Source organism: Siniperca chuatsi, linkage group LG12, assembly GCF_020085105.1.
Source record: "Siniperca chuatsi isolate FFG_IHB_CAS linkage group LG12, ASM2008510v1, whole genome shotgun sequence".
Lineage (NCBI taxonomy): Eukaryota > Metazoa > Chordata > Actinopteri > Centrarchiformes > Sinipercidae > Siniperca > Siniperca chuatsi.
Genome location: NC_058053.1, coordinates 7,800,093 through 7,825,038, shown reverse-complemented (window position 1 = coordinate 7,825,038; position 24,946 = coordinate 7,800,093). Strand labels below are relative to the sequence as shown.

The following is a 24,946-nucleotide window of genomic DNA, read 5'->3' as shown; positions in this document are numbered from 1 at the left end:
AGGTTTCACTATGTCTAAATTATGGGAACTCCAATTCTGCAGAGTATCTGTGGAAACGAAGAAAGTCTCAACTGTGCAGGGAACTTTTGTACATACTGGCAATGGCATAGCCGTCTGTGCAGGGAAAAAAAGTTTAAATGCAATGTCGAATCCTGGATTTGGAGAATTGTGACACCCCTACTTTTTAACAAATAAAAAAATAGTGACAGCAAACAGCAAAACGTGTACCCCAAAATAAATAAATTTTTAATATTTGTTGCGTTAGTGATATTAAAATGTTGTTGTTACAGTCAGAACTGGAACCATGCTGCATGTACATTTACTCGCGTGTGCACAGGCATCTGTTTTTGAGACAGTGGCGAAGCAAATTTGTTGTTTGACCTGTGGTGTGAAAGGTTTGACTAACCCATCAACATCATACACTGGTATTTTGTATACCAGGAATTGAGGGTGGACATGTTAACTGATAACACTAAAGATTCAAATTCTGTAAAGTAGCAGATAAAAAAATATAAACTACAAAGAATTTTGTTTGGTTCCTGTAATAAACCTTTTAAACATTCTTTTATGTCACATTTTCATCATTAAGCTGACATATAACTGCATAGTATTTTAATTACTCAAAAATATAAGGTGACTGAAAATGGCAATCATATTTTCAGTTTCGGCAACCACAAGCTGACTGGCAACCACTTTTATAAGTTAGTGTTGAGCCCTGCATGTTCATTCTCCCTAGAGAGTAAACTCTTATTTTTGACATCGCATAAACTTTCCTCTTGTGTCAACAGGATACTAAATTTGAGAAACATATGTCTCAATAACTGCTAGCATACACAACACCATCTACTGGTTTTAGTTGATTAGCAGTGCAAAAGGAGCGTCATGTATTTGTTTAAAAATGTAATGGTTTACTTCAATACAAGTGCATTTTCCTTAACATTAATCAAATATAATACTTTTTGTGTCATGAAATTTCTTAAATCATGTGTTACGGTCAGCTTTTCCATTGGGTTCATATTGGTTCATCAGCTTTTGTGAGATATTGATTTAGTCTGATGAATCCTCATGGACACTATGAGCTTTCCTCAATGCTGTTATAATCTAATAGACAGATTGCCATGAAAAATGCTAAGCACATTAATACTCCCAAGGGGATAAACACCTTGATTTTTATGACCCCACTGTGGCCTTTCCTCTAGTAGGATTCCCAGGACGCTACTGCTGGTAATGCTCAGAGCATAGCAAATAGTTTATATAGTCTTATACTTGTTGTTGTAGTTTGTTTCTTCTGTTAGAGACATAAATAAAAGTCCAACCTTTGTAGTGGGCCAAAATAATTTAAGAAATGTGAGATTCTAATTTGTCAGGCCTTGTTCTAGCCTACTGTACATATATTGTACAGATTTGTCATTGTGGGGGATATTTTATTGAGATAAGCATTCGGAATAATTCCATAGATATCAGATGAACAGTGACTTGTTTATTGAACAACACCTAAGTGTGACTTGGTTTACTGCTATCTTTTATTATGTATATTTCATACCTACAAAACACAAAAATGGAAATACATCAATTTTATCGCATCCAACCAGTGTAAAATCTAATCAAACATCAGTACAAGTACTGATAAAACAAGTAAGAAGTAACTATCTTGTGTCTCTTTGGCCACAAGTGGAATTCTGACATATGCCAGCAGTGTGTTTCTGTGTGTAGTGGGGGGGTTATTTGTGTTCAGGTTGGGGGTGAGTGGTGCCTGTGGTGTCTTCATGTTCTTTTTAATCCAGACATGCTTTGTCACATCAAACTCCACTAACAAAGACGGATGCCTCTCTGTTTTTTTCCCTCTCTTTTCATCTTTTCTCCCCCTTTCTCCAAAGGGCAGAGGGCAAACACGCTCCTTTCTCCTTTTTCTCATCTGCTTCTTCCTCCCCCTCTTCCTCTCCCCCTCTTCCTCTCCTTCTTCCTTCCTCTGCCGATCTCACTTTTCTCCTTTTTTGCCTATTTTCAACATGTTGGTGGTGGTGTCAAAATGAATAATTTGGGTCCATGTCTAACATAAAGCCAATGCAAAATTAGCTACTGTTGAATGGCAAAATCTACCTTTCTTTTGTAAATTGTATCTGTTGTTTTTTTTTCTTCTACGAAAATTGCAATTTTGTAAGTGCTTCCTATTTTCCTTCTCCCACTCTTCTTTTCCTCTGCTCCTTCTATCAAAACAATTTACTCTCTAAACAACTGTCCTTTTCCATTCTCTCCAGCCTCCATGTCTGCTTTGTAACTTTGACCTTAGGGCCTGATGTTAAAGCCATTGATCCATGTTGTCCATTTTCTCTCCTCTGAAGCTAATTTATCTTTTTTTTTGGCATCTCCTATTTCTTCTTTCACTGTGGAACCATTGGCTTCACTCCATATCTACTCATGTTTCTGTCCTTTGCCGTAATCCCTCTATCCATCTATTCATTTTTCTTCTTCTATCTTGTCTAAATAGATAAACTCCAGAGAAGTAAAGTGTATGCATTGCAATTACATTGTCAATATAAACAGTGGCTAATCCAGCTTGATTTAAGATAACATCCAAAGGGGACAATAGAGAGTTTTGAGCATCCAGATGTTGCTATAGTGAAAGGACTAAAACAGATACAGACCTTGGTAATTTTCATGGATGTCCTTTTACAATTATTTGAACTCAAACAGAACTGAGATTGAGCTGCTCCATCTTTCAAGTTTACTCTCGAATCTCCTGTTAACGTTTTATGAGATCGTCAATGCTTATTCTAGTTTCCACATCTGACAGGAGGTAGGAGATGGGTGTTTTACATATTTATCCTCCCCAAATGTTATTCCGTCCACTCTGGGAAAGTACAACACCAAATTTTCTCCTACTCCCTCCTCTGTTCTCCTCTTCCATGCCATTACCCTACCTTCCCCACCAATTATTTATGTCAGCTTCTCTAAGGTGATGTTTCTTATATGTATTTTACACAAATACACACCTTTTCACAAATATAGGCACACTACATATTAATGCACAGAGACACGAACTGACTTACGAGAACATGGTAGTAAATATTATCAAAATACAGTGTACCAGTTGCATAGAGATGCAGCTTTGATTACTTGTTATGATAGTGTTACAGTTTCATTCCCTGTAGACAGTTGGACACAGCAAATCCCTCAAGTTCACTGGTTAAAGGAACTCTCCACGCCTGATTGGACTCTTGAGTGGTAAGCCCTTTTCCCTTGAGATTCCTCACTGGACAAACATCTTTTCTTTTTTACACACACTGCATTCCCCATAGAACAACCTGTTTGCAAGGTTCAGTTCTTTTGGGGAATGGGATTGGTACTCAGAGGTGGCCAGTTTCTCTGCTTAACGTTGCTGAGACTGGTGAGGTAGTAGTAGTAGCAGTAGTGGTAGATACTGTATTGTTGTTTTTGAGAAAGATGTAAAGAGGGGCTGCATAAGGAAGACAGAGCGAGAAGTACCCTGTGTACTAATAACATTTCTAGTGACTTACAAGACATTAGGTATATTTGCTACAAAGTTTAACAACAAAATACTGGGTGTATTCTCGTGTTGACTGTTTGAGCTATAATGATCCCCAACCATGCTGACTCCCTGCAGCTTAAAGCTTATGATGATCAAGAAAAGGATTTGCAAACTGTTCTGATTTGCAACCTACAGCTACGTGAAACATAGTTTAGCAGAAATTAAACCTGGATGAACTTGTCACTAATAAATGTAAACTGCCAACACTAATCCTAATCTAAACTAACACTATTTACTTTTCCTAGTGAAATTTACACCAAAGCTTAGGAATGTAGATCATGTTGTTCTGAGCCCACCTTCCACTCTTTACGTCTCAGCTCTGTCTTCACTGCACACTGTCACTCCTGTGGCTGTCAATATGAAATATTCCTGTGTGTCAGTTACATAGTAGGCCTCTCCAGACGTGTGCATCTGGGTGTTTACATGTTGGTGTGCCTACATGATAGCATGCATATATGTGACCGCAACCACACCAGCTGTGGTCTCTTTTTATTACAGTTCATGCTAGCTCCTCAGGTTTCCCTACTGTCTAATTTTACAACACTACAGCTTTGATCAGAACAATAGTTATCTAACTTACATTAGCCTTAGTTTTACCTTGAATTAAAACTACTGTCACATGGTTCTGTGCTGGTTAATAATCCACAGTGTTGTGTTGAATGGCTATGAATGTTGACTCAAACCATTATATTTTTGTAATAGAATGGGGTCAACTGTATGTCCAACGTAGCAGTTTTCATGTAGAGCTGACACATGAATTTGCTAACCTTTGAGGGAACAGAGGAGTTCCAAAATTGTGGAAGCTGTCATATTATTTAATATCTAATCTTATATAACTGCTCCCCTGGACTATCAAATGCACCTCAAAAAAGATGTGGCATGGTTAAAGTCAGTCATGAGATAGGAGTTGATGGATCGAATACATTTATTGAATAAGCTGTGTTAACGTGTTCTGCATTTAGTCACTAGGTGACTAAACCAAATGGCAGTTAGCAGCCTAGCTAGTTGATGTGAGGTAAGCAGCAGCCACCATGGCTGTGTTACGAAGCTGCAGAGAGATCTGTAAGTCAAGGCATACACAATTCAAACATACCTCTTTACAAGCAGATCCTCTTGACAGAGCAATTATTTACAGAATTGCCACAAACACACATGAGGTGAAGTTTAGCTTAGCTAACATCATGTGGGAAAATGTATTGACTTTCCAAAGGGAAGTTGGGGGTCTGTTGTATCTCCAAAATTTGAGCCACCATCTTGTGGCCATTTGAAAGCTGCATCTTAACGTTCAAAAACAGGTGTGGTGATTCAGCTTCTTTATTGGAACATTTCAGTAAGCTCTTAAACCCATCTTTCTCATCATGTTAGAGATTATCTAATGAAATATAATTCCAGTCCTTGTAACTTTAGAAAACCCTTATGGACTTGTTTGTGGTATCTGCTGTGATTGGCCTATTCTGATGTTTGTGCCTTGTAAAGAAATAGCTGAAAGAGAGCATCTGACAGTAATTTTCTACTGAACAACTTTAATCAGTTGCATACAGTAGACATCAAGACCGACAGCAATCACACCCTTTCTGCTCAGACCTCCACTTGTGTATAATTTTTACTTGGACCAATGTTATAAATGTAGGCTTACCATCCAAATAAGATTCAACAAGAAATCTATCTGGTCATAGGAGAAAGAAATATTTGAATAACTGCTAACATATACAACACCATCCACTAATTTTAGTTTCTTAGCAGTGCAAGAGGAGCGTCATATATTTGGTTACAAAGCTATCTACCTTAGCATGTACTATATATTATATTATATCCAACAAGACATCAGTTGACTAAGAGATGTGTTTTATTTGGGGCAGAAAATGAAGGTGTATAAATGACATGGTTTAGTACAATCATTACAACACAAGTGTCAAAAATATCCCTTTCCTGTTTTTCCCTCACATGTTTCTGTCTGCTTGATGCTCTTCAGTGCCTCACGTCTTTCCTCTGTCCATGCTCTTCTGTCTCACACCTGTGTGTGTGTGGCAAATGCCAGTGACTACTGTAAATAAAGGAATTCTCTTTCTGCATTTCTCTCTCTTCTTCCTCATATGTAATTTTGGTATACATAGTTTTTGTCTCCTTCACTGTCCCTTGCTCTTTCACTCACATACTCACTCACACACACACACACACACACACACACACACACACACACACACACACACACACACACACACACACACACACACACACACACACACACACACACACACACTTAGTCACTCGCTCATAGGTCTGTCTCTTCTCAACCAGCCAGGTTCAGATAGAGGTAATGGCTCTGGGTAATTGTTCAAATTGTCACTTGGCCTTTTGGTGAGAGCGATGAGGGGAAGAAAGTACTCTTCTTGCAGTAATTCTCTGTCTTTCTTCTCTGTCTTTTCTCCTACTCTCTGTCCCCTCTCTTTATTTAATTTCAATCCAGAAAGATTTACTGGTGCAGCTCTTCAGTTCTAAATGCCAGGCACAAATAAGTACAGTATGCCACAAAACCTCTCTTTACCTCTCTCGCTTTCTGTCACACTTACAACACACACACACACACGCACACATGCACCGACGCACAGACACACACACACACAGGGTTGCAGGTCAATTACAATGTGTTACTCAGGCTGGGAGTATTTGTTCTTGCCTGGAATACTACTGGGGATAATAAGGCAGTACAGCACTTATTTATCATGCTACACCTGGGTGTGTGTGCACATGTGCATGTTCGTCTGCATGTGTCTGTCATGGCTTTTGTACTGCTAGCCTTCATGTACGTATGTTTGTCAGTGAATCAATTTTGTATGCCTGTACATGTGCATATATACAGGGTTTTTATGTGAACGTGTTTGCACCTTTCCTCTTCCTCTTTGTGCTTTCCCCAGTGACTGTGTACAAATAGAGAACTGAACTCACTTTTTAAGTATGCCAAATGAATCTGACAGGTACTAAACAATGCCGTAACAAAACAGTAACTCAAAACAAAAAAACAAAGCAATCATAAAAACATGTCCCATTGTCATTGTGTCATCCGTCCTTATACTGATACACTTTACAAAGAAGTGAATCCTGTCAAATCCAACAAATTAACAAAATTACAAATTTGTGTTATGCTATATTTTTAAACATTTTTTTGTTTACTGTTTTAAAACACATATTCACTTCCACATCCTCGAAGAGATATTTCAAGATAGATTACCTTAGGTTTATCACTTTCATACAGACACACACACATACACACACTCACAAAATACACATAGGCAGAAACTTTCCAGCATGCATCACTAATTAATTTATCATACTCACTCTTGGAGCATTTTCAGGGAACACTTAGCTTGATTGGTTATTCAGTAATTAGTAATATCACTAAAGGTTCACTGTTTTTATCTGCTTTTTGCAATTATTAGATTAGAGAAGACTAAATACTTTCGGCTCATTTATTATAAGCATAGTTATTCAATGTAGGATTATCCATCATTGAGTTAAAATGGAAATTCTGCTTCTCTATTCTCCAGTTTTTGCAGGGCCACTAATGCTCACAAGTATTGATTGAGCTGACCAAGGTTGGCAAACTAATGTATACATTTTTTACCCTGCAGTTGTCCTCAATATATTTCTAAAAACTGTTTTAATGTATATTTTTGATTTCTTCTCAAATAAAGCATAAGGCAAGCATCAATCATTTTGTTATATTACTGTATCTATGATATTGTAAGGTTAATGTGAATAATGACACACATTTATTTGTTCAGATTCATTTACTTTTTCTAAATTACCCTTTGATAAGTAACATGCATTGCTGGCCTTTGTAATTAATATGTTCCTCCAAAGAGAGAGATAGAGAGATAGAGAGAGACTATTTCTACTTGCAGTTATTAAATGAGACATACAATTAAGCACCAAAGACCTTCCAATTAATGTATGAGTGGCTGTTGTTATGACAAAGAGGTTAGGATAATTAATGTTACCTGTCATCCTGTTAGTAATTAAGCTTACATGACAACATTTGCAGCTAGGCCAGACTAATTGATTTCCAAGCCACCCAACCCCAAACATGTGGTATCTGCAGTTTGTCATTCACTGGTGAGTCTCATCTCACCTTCATCCAACTTGTCTCATCAGCCGTGTCTGATTATTTCGTCCTTTCCTTTTTCACATCTTCAGCTGTTGTTGTTCGGCCCAGCCTGGATCTCTTCAGCTCTCTGACATCTTTCTCATATTTTCTCTCTTCATTACTTTCATTCTTGCTCTCAGCTGCTTCTTTTCTTTCTCTCTCTCTTTCCCTCTCCCCCTTCTCTGACAGGTGGTATAGGTCATATGGCACTAGGGTGAGAGGTCAAAGGTGAAAGGTCATGTTTAGAGTCCATTAGTGCCTGCTACTAACATTGAGCCTTATTGACCTGTGTATGTTAGTCTGCATATGCTCACACAAACATGTGTACTCAGAGTGCACGCCTAAGCTCAGATATCCACATGCACATATAAACATGCAGACACATATGCAGATTAGGACGGAATGGTAACTCTGATTATTTTGCCAGATATTCTGATACAATGATCAAGACGGGGCAAATTTATATAATGGCCGTAATTCATCCTTGAGGCAATTCCAAAGTGCTTTACATATTATTTAAATTGACTTAGATTTAGAAATAAAATACACTGAAATCAAGCTTTTAAAGTTGATCAGAGTCTGGGCAAACCTTATATCAATCACAGTTATAATGTAGATTTCAGGAACATAGTATGCATGCTTTTAAAACTTCCAACAAAATTCTACAGTTGCAAATTATATAATCTAAAAGCAATCCTAATGCATATAATTTTGGTTTGAACAAAATATCATGAACACCTAAACTCAAGCCTAATGCTCAGTTTTTGTTTACACTGTGGTGGAGGTGGTGATTCAGTTCTTGGAGCCGTAGTTTGTCGTCTTGATGTGTTGCATTGCATTACATTGTAAGGTGTTGGGGTAGACCTTAGAATATGATGCAATTCACTATATCATGCCTACCAAGAGTAACAGTCTTCTCAATAGTATGTTGGGCAGTTCATTCCATATGTCTAGATAAGGATGGTACATTTAAAAAAAAGTTACAATATTGTTGTTTACCCAATATTTCTGTTTTTAGCTGTCTTCAATGAACACTGTTTTCACAAGCCCACGACCATACGTCACCAGCCCGACAGAAGGGCCGAGTCGAGTGTCCGCGGCTAATCTGACATGGCTGTAACCTTAGCAGGATCGAGAGGGCCGAACGGCGTAGAAACAGCTAAGAGTTGGAAAGAGGAGAGCATTGAAGGATATCATGGTTACGTGAAATCAACATTTATGATGATGCATTATGTGTGCTACGTGCTGGTAAAATTTCAATGGATCTGAAGTTTGTATGCTAACAAAGCAATTGTTTTAATTAATTCTAAATGCAAGTGTTGTTGTAGACTCTTATTTATATTAGAATATGCATAGTTAACCCCAGGAACATGTTTTATGTTTTTCAAAAAGATGAAAGCACCTCTCAATGATTTTGCTTTGGAATACAGAAGCTAGTAGAAAAGCAGCTGGCCTAGAGGTGACATCAGGACTTTAGGTCTCTATAGACCAATTAAATCAATACTTCTTCTTCACAGTGTCTAAAAACTGAAAAAACATTATAAGCTAAATGTCTGAAAGCCTTGTAAGCTTTACAAAGGTGGGATTTGTTGCAGGGCTTTTGTGTCTGATTGTATTAAACTGCACAGATATTCATGATACAGTGTTAACTCTGTGGACAAACATATATAGCAGTGATACTTTGTTACGGTCATATATTGAGTATTAGATGATTCATCACCCCGTTGGGCCTGTCCCTTTGGAGCTGTCCTCTCTGTGTCTCTAACACACACACATACATACAATTGTGCAAGCCCTATGTCATTGTATTAAGTAATTATTACAGCTCCCTTGGCTCACATTTACACTGTTCTTTCTCACACCTCTCTATCTCTGTCTCTCAGTTGCCATGCCCATTGACAGTGTTATTTATTACTGCTTGACAATACTGTCTTCTTGCCTTCACATATTAATTGCTATTTGTACATCATCCATCCATCAATTTAGCAGCTCCTTCACTCATCACTTCACTCATCAATTCATTTATTCCCTTTATGCATTCCCCTGTCTTTCAAATTGCAAAGATGAGCTCAGGATTTCAGGAGTAAAAGCCAAAATCAAAACAAGGGGAGTTCCTTAATTCCTCCACTTAGTCACTCATTCACAAACTTTTTGTTTATTTATGCTGTTTATTAATTAATTCATCCGCATGTCCTCAGTATCCACGTTATCTTTTCTTTTGTCCATCCATTATGTCTTCCACTTCCACGGACAGATTGAATGTGCTGTTGAAGCTTGTTGTTGTTTTCATTGTCTGTTCTCCAAATGCCATTCACTGACTGACAGGAAGGTGTTCTGTGTGTTTTCTCTGCAGGCAGCCAGTCCTGCTGTGGAGAGGCCAGTAGGGGTAGACCGATCCCATGGCAAACACACCTTCAGTGGCAGGTTAGTTTGTGTGTTATTCTAGTACTGAAGTGCCGTTTGATGGGGATACATTCACTTCATCGTGCTACATCTGTGTCTTAACAAACTCCAGCATTGGGTTTGGATAAAATGGTCTCAATAAGTGACTCTATCTCTCTGTCTTTAGGATGCTGTGTTTTATGTAGTTGTGAGGATAGCTTTTGCATGTGCCTGTGTTTGTGCCCTACTTTCCTTTCATTAAAGCTGTATTCTAATCCACATCAAGGCCCTTGCAGATATAGTTAGTGTAAATAAGCTCTATCATTATCCCACTACAAAAGACTCCCAAAACAGGGTCAGGGTCATACACACACACACACACACACACACACACACACAAATATGTGTAGACTGCCATACACACATGGCCTCAAAAATAAACTGCTACAAACATACTTGCATCTGTTTTTTATTTTTTTATACAGGCGGACACAACTGAACACATAACACACATACATACACTAATGAGCGCAGCTTAATTAAGTGTTAGGGGTGCAGAAAGCCCTCCTGTGGGCCTTTGAACCGTGTGTGTATGCTTATTTTGGCAGTGTGTGGGGCAGGGGGAAGTGGGGGCAGGGTCATGCGTTCTAACACAGAATGAGGACAGACAGTTACCATTCCTGTAACAGACATATACAACAATATACTAAGCTCCTATGAATCTATTTATGAATAATCAGAGTAAGGCTTGGTTAGAACCAAGTTTTGGTTAAACTTAGGTTAAGATGTTTGCTAACTAACTTAAAGGTTATGTTGATAACATTTTTATGTAGATGAATATTTAAAAAAAATAATACATCCACATTTAGAACAGTGTGGAATAAAAGTGTCACTTTTTTTTCACGGTCCAAAATGAATGTTTTGTTTATCTCTGTGTGAGATGTCTGACGTTTGGTTCCTGATTCTAACAAGACTTGTGAGCCAATAGTATAATGATGTTGGTATCACGTGGTATAGTTGCCAGTTAGTTCTCAAGAACTTTTTTGCACATATCCTCTCATGTACACACACACTCACACACACAAACCATCTCATCTGTGAGTAATGTAAAAGTGATGTAATGGTTTTTGTGGTCGGCGAGGAAACGATCCTTGAAATTACAAAAAAATCCAAAATGAGTAAAGGAATGCAGCCATAAATATTGGAACAGTAAAGCATACGTTAAATGAATGTGTGTGTGTGTGTGTGTGTGTGTGTGGCTGTATATGAGCTTCTGCTGATGTGTATGTTTCCATGCACATTGCGGTCCTCATTGTATGTGTGTTTGTGTGTGAGTGTGTGTGCGCCTTTGAGTGTGAAACTACACCTATAAATACAGTAATGGCTCATCATAATTTTAACCACATAGCACGGTCACTGGAAAACTCATTACCTTTGAATCAAAATGTGCTTTTTATACAGGGAAACAGATTTACTGTAAATTGGTTTATTGAAATAGCATTGCCAGCATGTTATATTTCTTTGTGAAATAAGGCACTGTATTGTGTTTTAGAAGCTAGGAGTAGAAAGGGTAAATAGGTTTCACTGCATGCACAAGACAAACTGGATGTGTAAGGGATTCTCCAGGGTTAACAGAGCTTATTTATATGTTATTTTGGGACCTAACACTTCTATTTATCAACAGCGAGGATCCCTGTTGTGATGATTTTGAGACACTTGGGTCCATTCATCTATCCACCTCTCCCTCCCTTCCTCTATGCGCTTTACACAATGTATAATAATCTTCCAGGTACTCTTTATCCTCTCACTTTTTAACATAGAGCAGTTAACGTAGTATACCTTCTCTTTATTATTATTTATGTTATGAAGCTGTGTACTCATTCATTCATAAAATAACTACTATTTAGTTGGGGTGGGAATCACCAGAGGTCCCATGATACGATATTATTACGATACTTAAGTCACAATGCGATATTATTGCAATTTTAAACATTTTGCAATATGCTGAGTATTGCTATAACATTTATTACCTTTTTTCACCTGCAGAATATGTCCTCAAAGGAAAACTTTGTCAGCATGTTAACTTTCTACCAATCCCACTGGCCTCACCAGGAAACTCTCAGCACCATACAGTGGACTGAAAAAGCAATTGATTTCAGTTGCAATATTAATAACATTAATAAAAGATCTATGCTGTATAGACCCCCACACACACACACACACACACACACACAAACTATTTACAGTATTTTTTAGTTTCATGTGTAAATGTGTTTCTGTATTTGCATACATTTACCTTTAGCAGTATTGTGCATTCTTACTGGTTTGTATTCCCTTTACTCCTTGCTCTGCACTTTGAAGACCAGCTTTGAGAGAAAAGGAGAGAGAGAGGGAGATGATAAAAAAGAAGAGGGTGAAATACAGTGAGAGGAAGAGAGTGGTTTAGTAATGCATGTCCTTTTTTGTTATTTCTCCTCTGTGTTTCTGTCTTTCATAGTGAGGATCAGTGAAGTGGCAGGTGGATAAAGAGAACACCTGCTCTCTTCATCTCTCTCTGCTTCTCTCCCACTCTGTGCATTTGGCTCTTTTTCTCTGTCTCTTGTTCTCTCTCCCTCTCTCTTTTCTCAAGTCTCACCCATTTTGTCTCTCTCTCACCCCCACTTCAGTTTTTTGCAGTGATGCAGCCTGTCAAACATCTCACACAAAAATAAAAAAGGAAACGCAAATGGATCTCAAGTGCTTGTGTGTTTGTGTGTGTGTGTTCTAGTGGGAGTGTTAGAGATCAGAGGCACAGCAGCAGGAAGGGATAGAGGGAGGGGTGGATGGTATTTTTCCTCTCATATTAATGCTATTCATTAGCCTTGTCTAATTAATTCAGTGCCTCCTCCTCCCTTCATTTCACTATGTCTTGCTTCTAGACCTCCCTCACTTCCTACCTTCTTTTCCCTTTTTCTCCCTTACTGTGTTCTTCTTTTCTTCCCCTATTTACCCCGTATAAGTTTTAGCCTAGCTGGTGGTATGAATCTAGGGATGGCAGTGTTGGTCAGTCTGTTCACCACTTTGGCCCGGGCAGAAATATCGCAACAACTATTGGATGGGTTGACATAAAAAATGTTATGGACATTTTTGGTCCTAAGAGGATGAATCCCACTGACTTTGGTGATACTTTTCATCTACTGCCATCAGCAGGTCGAAATTGTCAATGACCTGGTGAAATATCTCAGCATCTACTTGATGGAATGGCGCCAATTTTGGTACAGACATCCAGGGTTACCAAACAATGTATCCTAATGACATTGATGTCCCCCTGACTTTTCCACTTGCACCACCATCAGGTCCAAATTAAAGTGTTTTAAATACTTTGGTTTCTGACCAACACTAATGAGATTAACATTATCTGTGCTTTGTGTTTACTGCTAATTGGCAAATGTAGGCATTCTCACACACTAAACTAAGATGCTGAACACATCCCCTGCTTAACATCAGCATGTAGCATTGTCATTATGAGCATGTTAGCATGCTGACATTAGCATTTAGCTCAAAGCACTGCTGTGCCTAAGGACAGCCTCAGAGAGCAGCTGTTAACTTTTATTCTGTGTCCCAAATCCATACTACATACTAACTGTATACAGTATGTTCTATACTAATCTTTATAGCTGACAAGCAGTCACCAGTCTTAATAGGAAATGATACAATGCTTTCCACCAGTGCACATCAGTCAAACTGCCAATTAAAATGAACAAAAACTAAGCAAAATATGAACGTGCAAAAATGTAATATTTTCCTCCTTATTTTCACTCTCCCTCTTCCATCTTTCATCCCTCTGTCCTTGCCTTCCTCTCCTCCCCTCTCTTGCAGTCCCTTGTTTCCTGTTGTCTGGATTAACTCAAATTTGCTGAGTGTCGAGGAGGTAGCATCAGCTTTGTGTGTGTATGTGTGTGAGGAAAAGAGAGAGACAGAGACAAAGAGAGAGGGAGAACTTGTTTTTGCACTTTGCATCTCTCCCCTGTTACCACCCACCATCATCAAACACCCTCTCACTGGAGTTTATCAGCATCTGTACTGCTATCAGTTCATGGGGGTTTAGGGATGGATGGATGGTCTAGAGAGAGAGAGGGAGACAAAACGAGCAGAGTTAGAGACATAGAGAGAGAGAGAGAGAGAGAGAGAGAGAGGAGGATAGAACTAAAGAGTGCAAAACTAAGTTCAGACAAACTCACTTATAAAAAAACACACACAGGGAGCAGGGAGAAGGTCATGGGAGGATTAATGGCTGTGCTCTGATAGATAAACTAATCAAACAAACAAAGACTTCAACACGCACACACATTAAAACACAAACAGAATGTAAAGCAGACACACACTTGAACAACCCAAACTAGACAGAGCCATTGAGCGATTGAAAGAGAGGAAGAAACCCATAGAGATGAATGGCACAAAAACGTTTTGACAAACATACGCACGCACACACACAGCAGTCTGTAGTTTTGTTGACTTTGAATAGAGTGTCGGCATTCCCTTCTCTAAGGGCTGGGTTCCCAGACATGGATTAGTCCTTGACAAAAAGTATTTTTAGCACAATGAACACCCATGGAAAGTGATGTCTCAATCTAAGATAGTGCTTTTCAAACTTGTCCTCAGGAGACACACTGTTTTCACTGTTTCTATTCTAGTGTCTGTACGCATTTGTATTTGTGTGTGAGACCTTGCCTACAACTCTGTTATCGTGCTTTTTTGTCTTTCTCTGTGTTATGGTCCCTTTCTTACTTCCTCAGTTTGTCTCTACATCATGTTTTATGTTCCGTGCATAAGTGTGTAAAGGAGGATTGATCAGACGTTTTTATGTTCATATTGTGTGTTTTCCAGTTACAGTAAGGTTAGCTTGTGTCACAGATTTGTCCCTGGTTGGCTAATCATTATGCAGTGTCTCTGGAAGCAAACAGAACCACTAAAAAGGGGAGATAGACTGGTGTTAGATAGTCAACAGAGTTCCCATTAGGGCTGGGCTCTCTCTCTCTCGCTCATCCCCACACACTCACTACGCACTGCCCTGTTCCTTAAAGGAGCCTCGCTACTCTTATAACAAATAGGGAGGAAAAGTAAAGAAAGACCGGGTGCACAGGTGAGGATAGGCTGTGAATGGGCTCAAATGCGCCCACCAGCACTTATTTTATTCCATAGTTACACAGAATAGTACAACATTTTTTAAGTATACAGTGGACCTATTTTATGCTCACTCCTCTTGTCCAACATTAGCAGCAATTTTATTTTCCAGTGGTTGTGCCAAAGTCAAAGCTGTCCTTTATTTTCATGTGGCAGAACTTGTACCTGCATTGTATTGTAGCACACTAATATTACATTATACAATATCCTTTTCCTCCCACTGATTTGATTTTTGTGGTGTGTATTTGTGTGTTCTACTGTATGTGTATGTGTAGCCTCACTAGAACAGTGGAGATCCTGGGAGAGGACAGTCCCCTGGGCATCCATGTGGTTCCTTACAGCTCATCACTCAGTGGACGGTGAGTTGTGTGCACGCAGACACACACACACACACACACACACACACACACACACACACACACACACACACACACACACACACACACACACACACACAAATGCCCACCAAAACAACAGATACCCATCTGTATAAGCCCTGATTCTGCCCTTTAACCTCAGAAAGTCTTGTCTGTTTACCAGCTACAGTATGTTCTAGTGTTATATCCTCGTAATCTTGTTCTGCACTTGTAAGGAATTCTGGACCCTGGCACTACAGTACACAAATATAGCAATCACACACACACACACACACACACACACACACAATGGAAAAAAGAAGAAAAGACAGACAAATTGTTCAGCTATGCAGGGCTTTTCTTTGGGTGTGTGACAGTCAGACAGAGGATGGGGATTTCCTAAAGGAAACCAGGATGAGTTTTTATGTCTGTTCTCATGACTCACCTGACCTTGCCAATCTCCTCCTTAAATTCCTCTCTGTCTCTGTTCTCTTTTCCCTTTCTTTCTTTTTTCTGTTGTTTCCTAAACACCTCCTCCATTTCTTGCCACCATTTACCATCATCCCTTTCACCTCTTAACCTAGTTTCATCGTTTTGCAGCTGAAGTCTTTTGTGTGTCAGTGTTATCACTGGGTTTTGGTGAGGCAACAGTAGCCATTAAGGAAAGAGCGTACTGAAATAGTCTTTCAGTTTATCCTACCATCTTACTGGCTGTCTGTAAATTTGAATACCTTTATATCTGTCTCTTCATTACGTGTTAATATACATGTCTGCTCTCCTTTAAATCTTGTTAATGTGTGTGCTTGTCTGTGATGTTGTCTTACTCTCCCAACCTGTGACCACTGTGCTCCCAGGTTGGCTTTTATCAGTTAATGTGGATCATATAGCACTGATAGAAATCCACAACGGGACACGTGCAGACAGTTACGGGGAGTATCAGACATAGCCGTGTCTAAGTAAACCATATGGACGGTCTCTGTGGGCTACTCCATCAGACACATCAGTCTTCTGGGACAAACACTGAAAGTCACTCATGAAAGTGTGTGCTTGTGTGTGCAAGGTTTTAAAAAAAAAAGTTGAAGTGATGGGAACATCTTTTCACCTCCCTTTCTCTCCTTGCTCACTCTCCTGTCAGGTCTCTTGGTCTGTACATTCGTGGAGTGGAGGAGGAGAGTCGTTCAAGAAAGGAGGGCTTGTTTCAAGAGGATGAGTGCATCGTCAAGATCAACCACACTGACCTCATGGACAAGACATTTAGCCAGTGAGTGCAATGCTGTTTGTGAGTGTTCAGTCTAGAAGGTCAAAAAATGCCTTTGAGGTGAGTTTCATAGCTGCAAAAGCATGTCCTAAGGATATTAGAAAACTAAATAAACGTGGCTGTTTCTACAATATTTCTAATGTATTATATTACAACACAGTGCTGGAATTCTCACATTTTGCTTTTCTGATAACATGAATATATATATATATATATATATACATATATACACACATACAGATACATGCTTATGTAGTCAGGACCATTTAATTTTCCATCTTAGAATTATAATATATGTTCAATCCATGATTTTAATTTAATGCATGGATCAATGTCCTATTTGTTCAGTTTACCCAAATTTGGAAAATGAAAAAATAAAAAAATCTCATTTACATTTAGTGGTGTGTAGCCATGCAGCCATGTTTTGATATGTTTCTCTTTGAGGTTTCTGTCTCCACCAGAATACAATACAGTTGAATGGGAACCAAAACTGTCTGCATTGCTACTGTGAGAAAACAAGCTGAGCTTTAAAAATATACATTTGGGCTTTAAATTAAAGTAAATAAAATGCAAATACAAAGATGTGTTCCCCTACAGTATCAATAGTAGTATTACTATATGAGTAGATGCATATCATATCTAAAACCTTTTGAAGTCAGTCTTTGCTTCTGTGTATCCTTTTTCCCTTTGCATTGTCAGAGGGTTTATATCACTGTTGCACTGCCATCACAGAGAACAACAGAAAAGACACTTGGCAGATGTTTGGAGAGCGTTGCTCCCAAATGTGTGTGTGCGCGTGTCTGCTAGAGCTAGCCTTTGTGTGTCTGCTCGTTCCACCTCATTCCTCTAAGGAAAGATTTGTTCAAGATTCGTTCGAGACCAGATGTTTCTCAATAGAGTTTGCTTACTGTACGACTGGTGCACCTGAAAAGAAATAGATTAACATGAGAGTATTTGGGGATGCAACATGATTACAGAGCATTAAAATGACAAAAGACACACCTGTAAAAACGATTGCCACAGATTACAAGGACTGATGCGGATGTTGTAATGATTACAGCACATTACAATGTCTATACAGTCTACACAATAGTCCTTGTCCAGCGTTCAGTGTTGTAATGAGATTATATGAGAGGTATTTTATGCTGTACTGTAGGTAAATGGATTATCACCAGAGAGGTTTGCACCTATTGTTCAAAGACAGGTGTATAGTCCTGTTTGCACTCACTCACACACCAATACGCACACACATGCACACGCAGGCATTGTTTTTCACCCATACACATTCAAACTTCAAACACATATCCATACATGTGAACAAATGCGGACTAATTTCAATATGAATAAAACAAGCTTGCCTTTAATCTTGTATGTAATATAGGCCATTTCTTAATATTGCCAGGTTTGAGTGTGATCTTACACACACACACACACACATACACTCTTGCCAGTATTGTTCTGTCATGGCAGCTGTGTTGAGATGTGTAGCTTGGTCCATTGAAATATGTGTAAGTAGGCCACTAAAAGTCCACTGATCACTGTTAGTGCCATGTCTACACACACATACACACACACACACACACACACACACACACTTACACACCTCCATTGTCCCAGCTTGGCAGCTGTACTGAGGTAGCCTGCGTCATTAGAATATCTCTTTTACACAAATGTGCCTGCACACGTTGTCCAGTCAGGAACAATAATGATATCATCTGTGCACAATGGACGCTGTATAGACATCAACACACACAGCTTTCACATTTAGTTTCATTGTACTATATTGTTTATTTTAGTACAGTGAAAATCACTAGAAGTATCATTCAGCATGGTGTGTGTTTAATGGTTTCTGTATGCAAATCCTGTGTCAGAAGAATGACGAAGGATTGACCACCCATCCCCAAACACACACACACTCATACTTACTTAAAAACCATTCTTACTTAAGTGCATCATTCACAGAAGCTAACCCTAACCCTTGGATTTACATGCAGAATAACATCAATGGGTCCCTCATTACTACTACTATGATTGCTGGCTGATATAGGGGGTACAATTTTTTATACTTTATGCACACAAATTGGTCATTTGTGCCCACAAATTATTATTTTTTTACCTGTGAATTAATAATTTGCACCATATAATCACTCAATTTGTTACCTGCTCAGGGGGTTTGGTGCATTAAATTACAACACAGAGCTTCTCTTACTTCCTAAACACCCAAGATGCAGTTTTATATTCTCAAGTGCGGTTTAAGTATACAATAAACTTGAAAGTAAGATTTACAGGTACATTTACTTGAAAGCCTCAGTCTAAAAAAGGCTCAATAACTATATTTATAATACGTAGTAGATAAGATGCAAATTCAATTGGTCATAAATGTACAATACATATACTTTAAGCAAAGTTGATTTCCTCTGGTGATTAATTGATTGACTGATTAAGATGGAAACTTCCCCTCAATGCAATTTTAGGAATCAGAATCAGCTTTATTGCCAAGTAGGTTTACACATACAAGGAATTTGCTTTGTTATTTTGGTGCAAAACAATAAACATAATAGAAATATTAAAATAATAAAGAATATGTACAATATGACTGTTATTTAAATGACAGTTTGGTAAGTATTACCTTATAAGTATTATCATTATTGCATATCTAATGCATTAAAATATGTATATCCTTCATACATGACTTTCTAAACATAGTCTCTAGTTACTGAAACATAATGATCATTACACATCTAATAATAATCTAGGCGGGAAATAATAGGAGTGTAATCCAATACAATTAAAATAAACTGGATTTTCTCTGTTGGTTATGCAAGGTGAATGATGGTGTGTACCAATCGCCTCTGACACAATGGCCCCTCTAATTTACTTAGCATAATCTGATATGAACTAATTCTCTGCAAAATTATCTCTTTTATAGATGATGAGATTATAATGGCCTGCTGCACAGGTGTCATGGTTCTGTGTGGCATCTTCTGTCCTACCATCAGTTTATCTTTTAGCTCAATGAAGATAAATAAACAGCAACAAACGCAGTGACCCACCTGAACCACTGACAAATGGGAAAATAGAAGTAGATAGAAATATAGAGATTAAAATAATGATATACAGTATAATTCAGTTTAGATGATAATAAACTACAGTTAATAAATGATACATCTTAGTCTTACATACATGTTTTATTTTATATAAATAAACTAATGGATTTTGTAGATTTATACAGTGCTAGTTGTGGGAAATTCTTAGTGACAGGAGTACTCATACTGTGTGTTTTAATGAACCTGGGTATTTGATTTGATCTGATTTGGTTTCACTTTATTTTCAGATTTCTCAGAATTTTGTTTTGCATTACATTTAGCCATACAACAAAACAAACATTACAAACAATATATATTACATCAGGTATTAACAATAAACACCTGCAGTGCAGTCAGCTGAATCGCTTGCTTTCACATTCACTGCTTAGCCTACACAGGTACTCAAGTTTTAAAAGAACAAAGCTGGGTGCAATACAACAGAACCCAGTGTAACATGACTTCTGGCCTACTGAGAACCCAAACTCAACTCACAAGATTTACTTGGGTTAGATGAAGTAGTCAGCTGGGTTCTAGCCCCTTATATATTTTCTACTTTTCTGTGTTTCATATCATTGTAAATTTAAAATGGGATTATTAACTGATTATTAATTATTTCTGACATTTAGGAGACTAGATAATCAATTCGATTCATTGAAAAAATAATTGCCGATGAAAACAATTGTTAGTTACAGCAGTACTCATCAGTCTTGAAATTGACAATCATTTAAAATCATTTTAGTAAAGATATATGAGCCTAAGATATGCTACGGTGTACATATTCGAAAATCGAACACCCCATTTATAATAATTAGCAATTAATTGGAACTCTTAATTTGTCATTTGTAATCAGATTTATACCATGTATCTTTTGTTATTATTTTTCTCCTAATTGAGTTATATGTCCTTTGATAATTACTTTGCTTGTCAGAGATTGATAACTGCACGCTGTATGTAATTGTGATTAATGGACTGATTAGTTTTAATGGTTAATGCGTGCCAAATGTAGTACACATACTTTACTTAAAACTCCACCCACTTGTTGAATAAAACTTTTATTCGACTGTTTCCTCTCTTCCTCTGCACCAATCACCTCCCTCTCTTCCTCCCTCTCTCTCTCACCCTCCCAGAGCCCAGGAAGTGTTCCGCCAGGCAATGCGTACCCCAGTTGTCCGTTTGGAAGTAGTTCCCTCCTCCAACAGAGAACGCTATGAGAAGAGTCTGATTGGTCAGCTGTTTGGCAACAGTGCTGGTCCTGACAGCAGCCCCGGAATCGCCAAGACCAAAGAGCCACCTCCACCTGTCAAAGCCAAACCCGTGTTTAAGCCCTCTGAGAATCCAACCACGCGATTGGCAGAGGAAGGTGCCACTCTGGAAGTTGCTGTAAGTTGCTCTGCTCCAAGTCGACCTGTCACGTCAGAGATGTCTTGACTTGACTTGAGTTTTCTCAATCTCACTTACATACAGTATGAGCTAGTTGAGAGAACAGTACGTCACTGGTTTTAATTATAAATATGGGTATGAAAAGCACTTAATTAAACTTAAAATTAAAAATGTACTTAAACACAATGTGGACACCACAGTATTGGCTGATTGGACATAAAAATTGAGACAGAATAAAATTTTGTTACTTTGAATATCAAGAAACAAGCAACTCATAACATAAACATTTAAGTTATCCTACTTTATCACATTCATTTGCAACAGCAAGAAACTGGCATTTTTATTACTTGGTTCCTGCCTCTTTCTTAGAACTATTAAGTCTTTAAGCACATGTAATTGTGTTGCCAACATCACCATGGTGACATGGCTAGCATTTGAAAAACAGCTGGCATTGAGGCAACAGTTGCTTAGCAACAGCTGATTATCATCTGTTTTATATTTAAAAAAAAAATGTTTATATGTGATTCCGTAATGCAGATGTTGGAGCACAGTTTGACAAACTTTTGTTTCTGGTGGTTCCCTACATCTTGTTCCTACATATTGTCCAGGTTTGGCACAGTAAAGCGTTGATGGCTTCATGTGGGACATCCTTTTCCCTTTTAATAAAGATCATTTTCAGATACATCGAATTTTTCAATTTAATATTGATACATTTTTTATCATTAACCTCTGGCTAAACAAAAAAATAACAATAGAAAATACTTCAGTCTACATTTAACATTTTAAATTCTATAAGCAATGCATAATAAGTGGATGACATTGACAATGACTTATAGATTGCCACTTGTGTGTAATAGGCTATTGCTTTGTTTTAACAAATATCACCTTGCCCAAGGTTTTTTAAAAATGTATTATGAATAAAAGAGCTCAAATCAACAGCTCAAGGAGTAATTGAAATCCAGAGGGTTTAGAAATTATGCGAGTAGAATGTGACAAAGGGGGGCAATTCGAATGTGCAAATGAGGCATTTAAAATGTTAGGCTGCTATGTAGGGTTCGGTGATGTCTACCAAATTGGTCTTCCCTGTGCTTCTCGACCGTGGTCTGAAAACTGCCGCAGGAACGGTTAACATAAAGCTTAAGTTACCTCATCAAGCAGATCATATGCTTATAAAAATATTTTAAATAACTAGTCATACTGATAAACTACTCTTATTAGCTTTTTTACTCGCGAAGCTTTTATTGCGCTTTCAGCGGGGGCCGTTTAAATCACAGTGTTACAATGGTAGAGGGCTCGATGGACGATGGCATCATTCATCGGCCCAATCCTACTGCTGTGGACAGATTCTCTTGTAGCCTTACTTTTTAATGTGTTTTACTTAAATGCGCTACATTCTCCACCTAGACACCCAAAGGGAGGAGTGAGAGCCCCCTTCTTAAGAAAAGTCCTGCTCTCTCCAGCTTGGTGGCCAATAAGAGAGGAGGACGAAGACTGAGGATTGATCTAAAGAAAGGTGAGGAACACCTGGCTACAGAACAGAGCCTTGCTCAGACAGATTCAGGCATCTTTTTAGAGAGGTCTCAGGTCAGCATTGTTCAGTAAATGTAATTTACTGTGCTCTACTGACGAGTGGAAATACTTCAGAAGACTCACGCCTCTTATACTTGATCTTTTGATGGAGTTCCTCAATTTTCTCTTGTCCTTTGAACTCACTCTGTTCATGTTCAACACTTACATATTCAAAAGTTCAGTTATCTTCAAAAGATAGATACATATTCTTTTCTCTCTGTGTGTAAATGGTGACTATTTTGTAGCCATTTTGATTGTCTATACGGTGTCAAAAATGCCATAATGTTAATTCTGTAAATTGGCATGTTGTGTGTGTGTGTATATCAGATCGGCACTCTGGTTTTAGAGATTCAGGTAGAACTAAAAAAGTTTTGTAGACTTACATCTGTTCTTTTTATCTCTATATATTTGTTCCACTTTTCTCTCTTTTCTTTCACATTCACTCTGTCAGTTTCTGAATGTACATTATTAACCTTCTTTATTTCTCGTCATTTTCTGAATGTCTGTTATTGACCTGCTTTATTTCTTGACATTTTCTGTATATAATTGACCTGCTTTATCTCTCCTTCTGTTCGGCCAGCATTGTGCTTATTTCTATAAAGCTTCCTTTCTCTGTTCTCTGGCTGACTCTCCTTCCTCTCACCCTTCCTCTCTACATCTTCTAGATTCCCTCTCTTCAGGGTCTATTAAGTCTTTATTGATCTGTTCATTTCTGCTGATATGAATTCATACCGGACCAAACTGCTGACTTGGCTCTGCTAAAGAGACCAGACTAAATGAGGTCTATAAAACACATAACTGGTCTCTCTGTCTGTGTGTGGTCTTTTTTTGTACATTCATGCGAGTGCTTTCACACACGTTTGTGTGTGCACGTGTTTTTCACTCATTACTATTTTAATCTTCATCACTCCTCTTTCCATAACATTCACTCCCTGTTTCCGCTGTGTTACACTCATTCCTTTTTTACCTTTTCCTCATCTCTTCCTCATTTTCTTTTCCTCCTCTCTGCCCCTCACCTGAACCCATTTTTAAAACCGTAACACCTGCAGATACTGTAGCACAGCTATAGCTAAAGGGTTTAAAGCGACACACACAATCTCCGAAGGCTTTAAACTATCACTCTTATAGTATTTAGTCAGGAGCTGAGTCAACAATGCTGTGTTGAAGTTATCAGGAGTAGTTTAGGGTGTGTGTGTGTGTGTGTGCGTGCGTGCGTGCGTGCGTGCGTGCGTGCGTGCGTGCGTGCGTGCGTGCGTGCGGGAGGATGGATATGAGATTTGTACTCTCAAAGCCTGTGGAAGACAAAAATAGAGGCATGGAGTAAACAGCTATACACGATATTCGTGTGTTCAAATAGACCAAGAGTGTTACTTATGCTTGCATACTGTACCTCACCTCTCTATTCACATTTCTTTGTGTGTGTTTGTATATTTGTGTATGTGGGTCTAGGTCCAGAAGGTCTTGGTTTTACTGTAGTAACCAGAGATTCTTCAGTTCATGGCCCTGGTCCTATTCTTGTCAAAAACATTCTGCCTCGTGGAGCCGCTGTCAAAGATGGACGCCTGCAGTCTGGAGACCGCATACTTGAGGTACAGAGCAGCTGACTGTTATTAGACATCTGCTTGTGTCGTTACTCTAATCCAGCATTGTGCATTTTCATTAGACAACAGAAGATGTGAGGCATTGAAAAGAACATAAGGAGGATTAGGTTAAGTGTAGTGGAGATAAGGAAAAATGATATTTATGCCTATAATTGTGGTGTTTTGATTTGTTGTGTGTGTGTGTGTGTGTGTGTGTAGGTCAATGGTGTGGATATCACAGGTGTGGGCCAAGAGGAGTTGGTGTGTATGCTACGCAGCACGCGACAGGGAGAGAGCGTGTGTCTTGTGGTTCTACGGCAGGAAGACATGTTCCTGCCCCGAGAGATGGTAAGAACCAATCACAATAGTGTATTGTCAGCCAATGAAACAAGATTTACTGGTTGATTGACAATTTTTTCTAACAAGGCAGCCGGAAAGACAGGTGGACATGCAACTACATCACCAGTTTTCGTTTCCA

General features: G+C 38.5%; 1 protein-coding gene across 4 annotated transcripts in view; it reads left to right on the top strand.

The window, feature by feature from the left end:
- Positions 1 to 24,946, top strand: part of pard3bb (par-3 family cell polarity regulator beta b) — a 212,230-nt gene that overhangs the window by 54,266 nt on the left and 133,018 nt on the right. For all 4 annotated transcript variants that reach the window (XM_044216505.1, XM_044216503.1, XM_044216504.1 and 1 more), the window contains 7 exons: positions 10,048 to 10,118; positions 15,515 to 15,598; positions 16,731 to 16,856; positions 21,067 to 21,319; positions 22,724 to 22,832; positions 24,338 to 24,477; positions 24,688 to 24,816. In XM_044216505.1, coding sequence (XP_044072440.1) covers positions 10,048 to 10,118; positions 15,515 to 15,598; positions 16,731 to 16,856; positions 21,067 to 21,319; positions 22,724 to 22,832; positions 24,338 to 24,477; positions 24,688 to 24,816 — 912 coding nt within the window. The remainder of the gene's footprint in view (positions 1 to 10,047; positions 10,119 to 15,514; positions 15,599 to 16,730; positions 16,857 to 21,066; positions 21,320 to 22,723; positions 22,833 to 24,337; positions 24,478 to 24,687; positions 24,817 to 24,946) is intronic.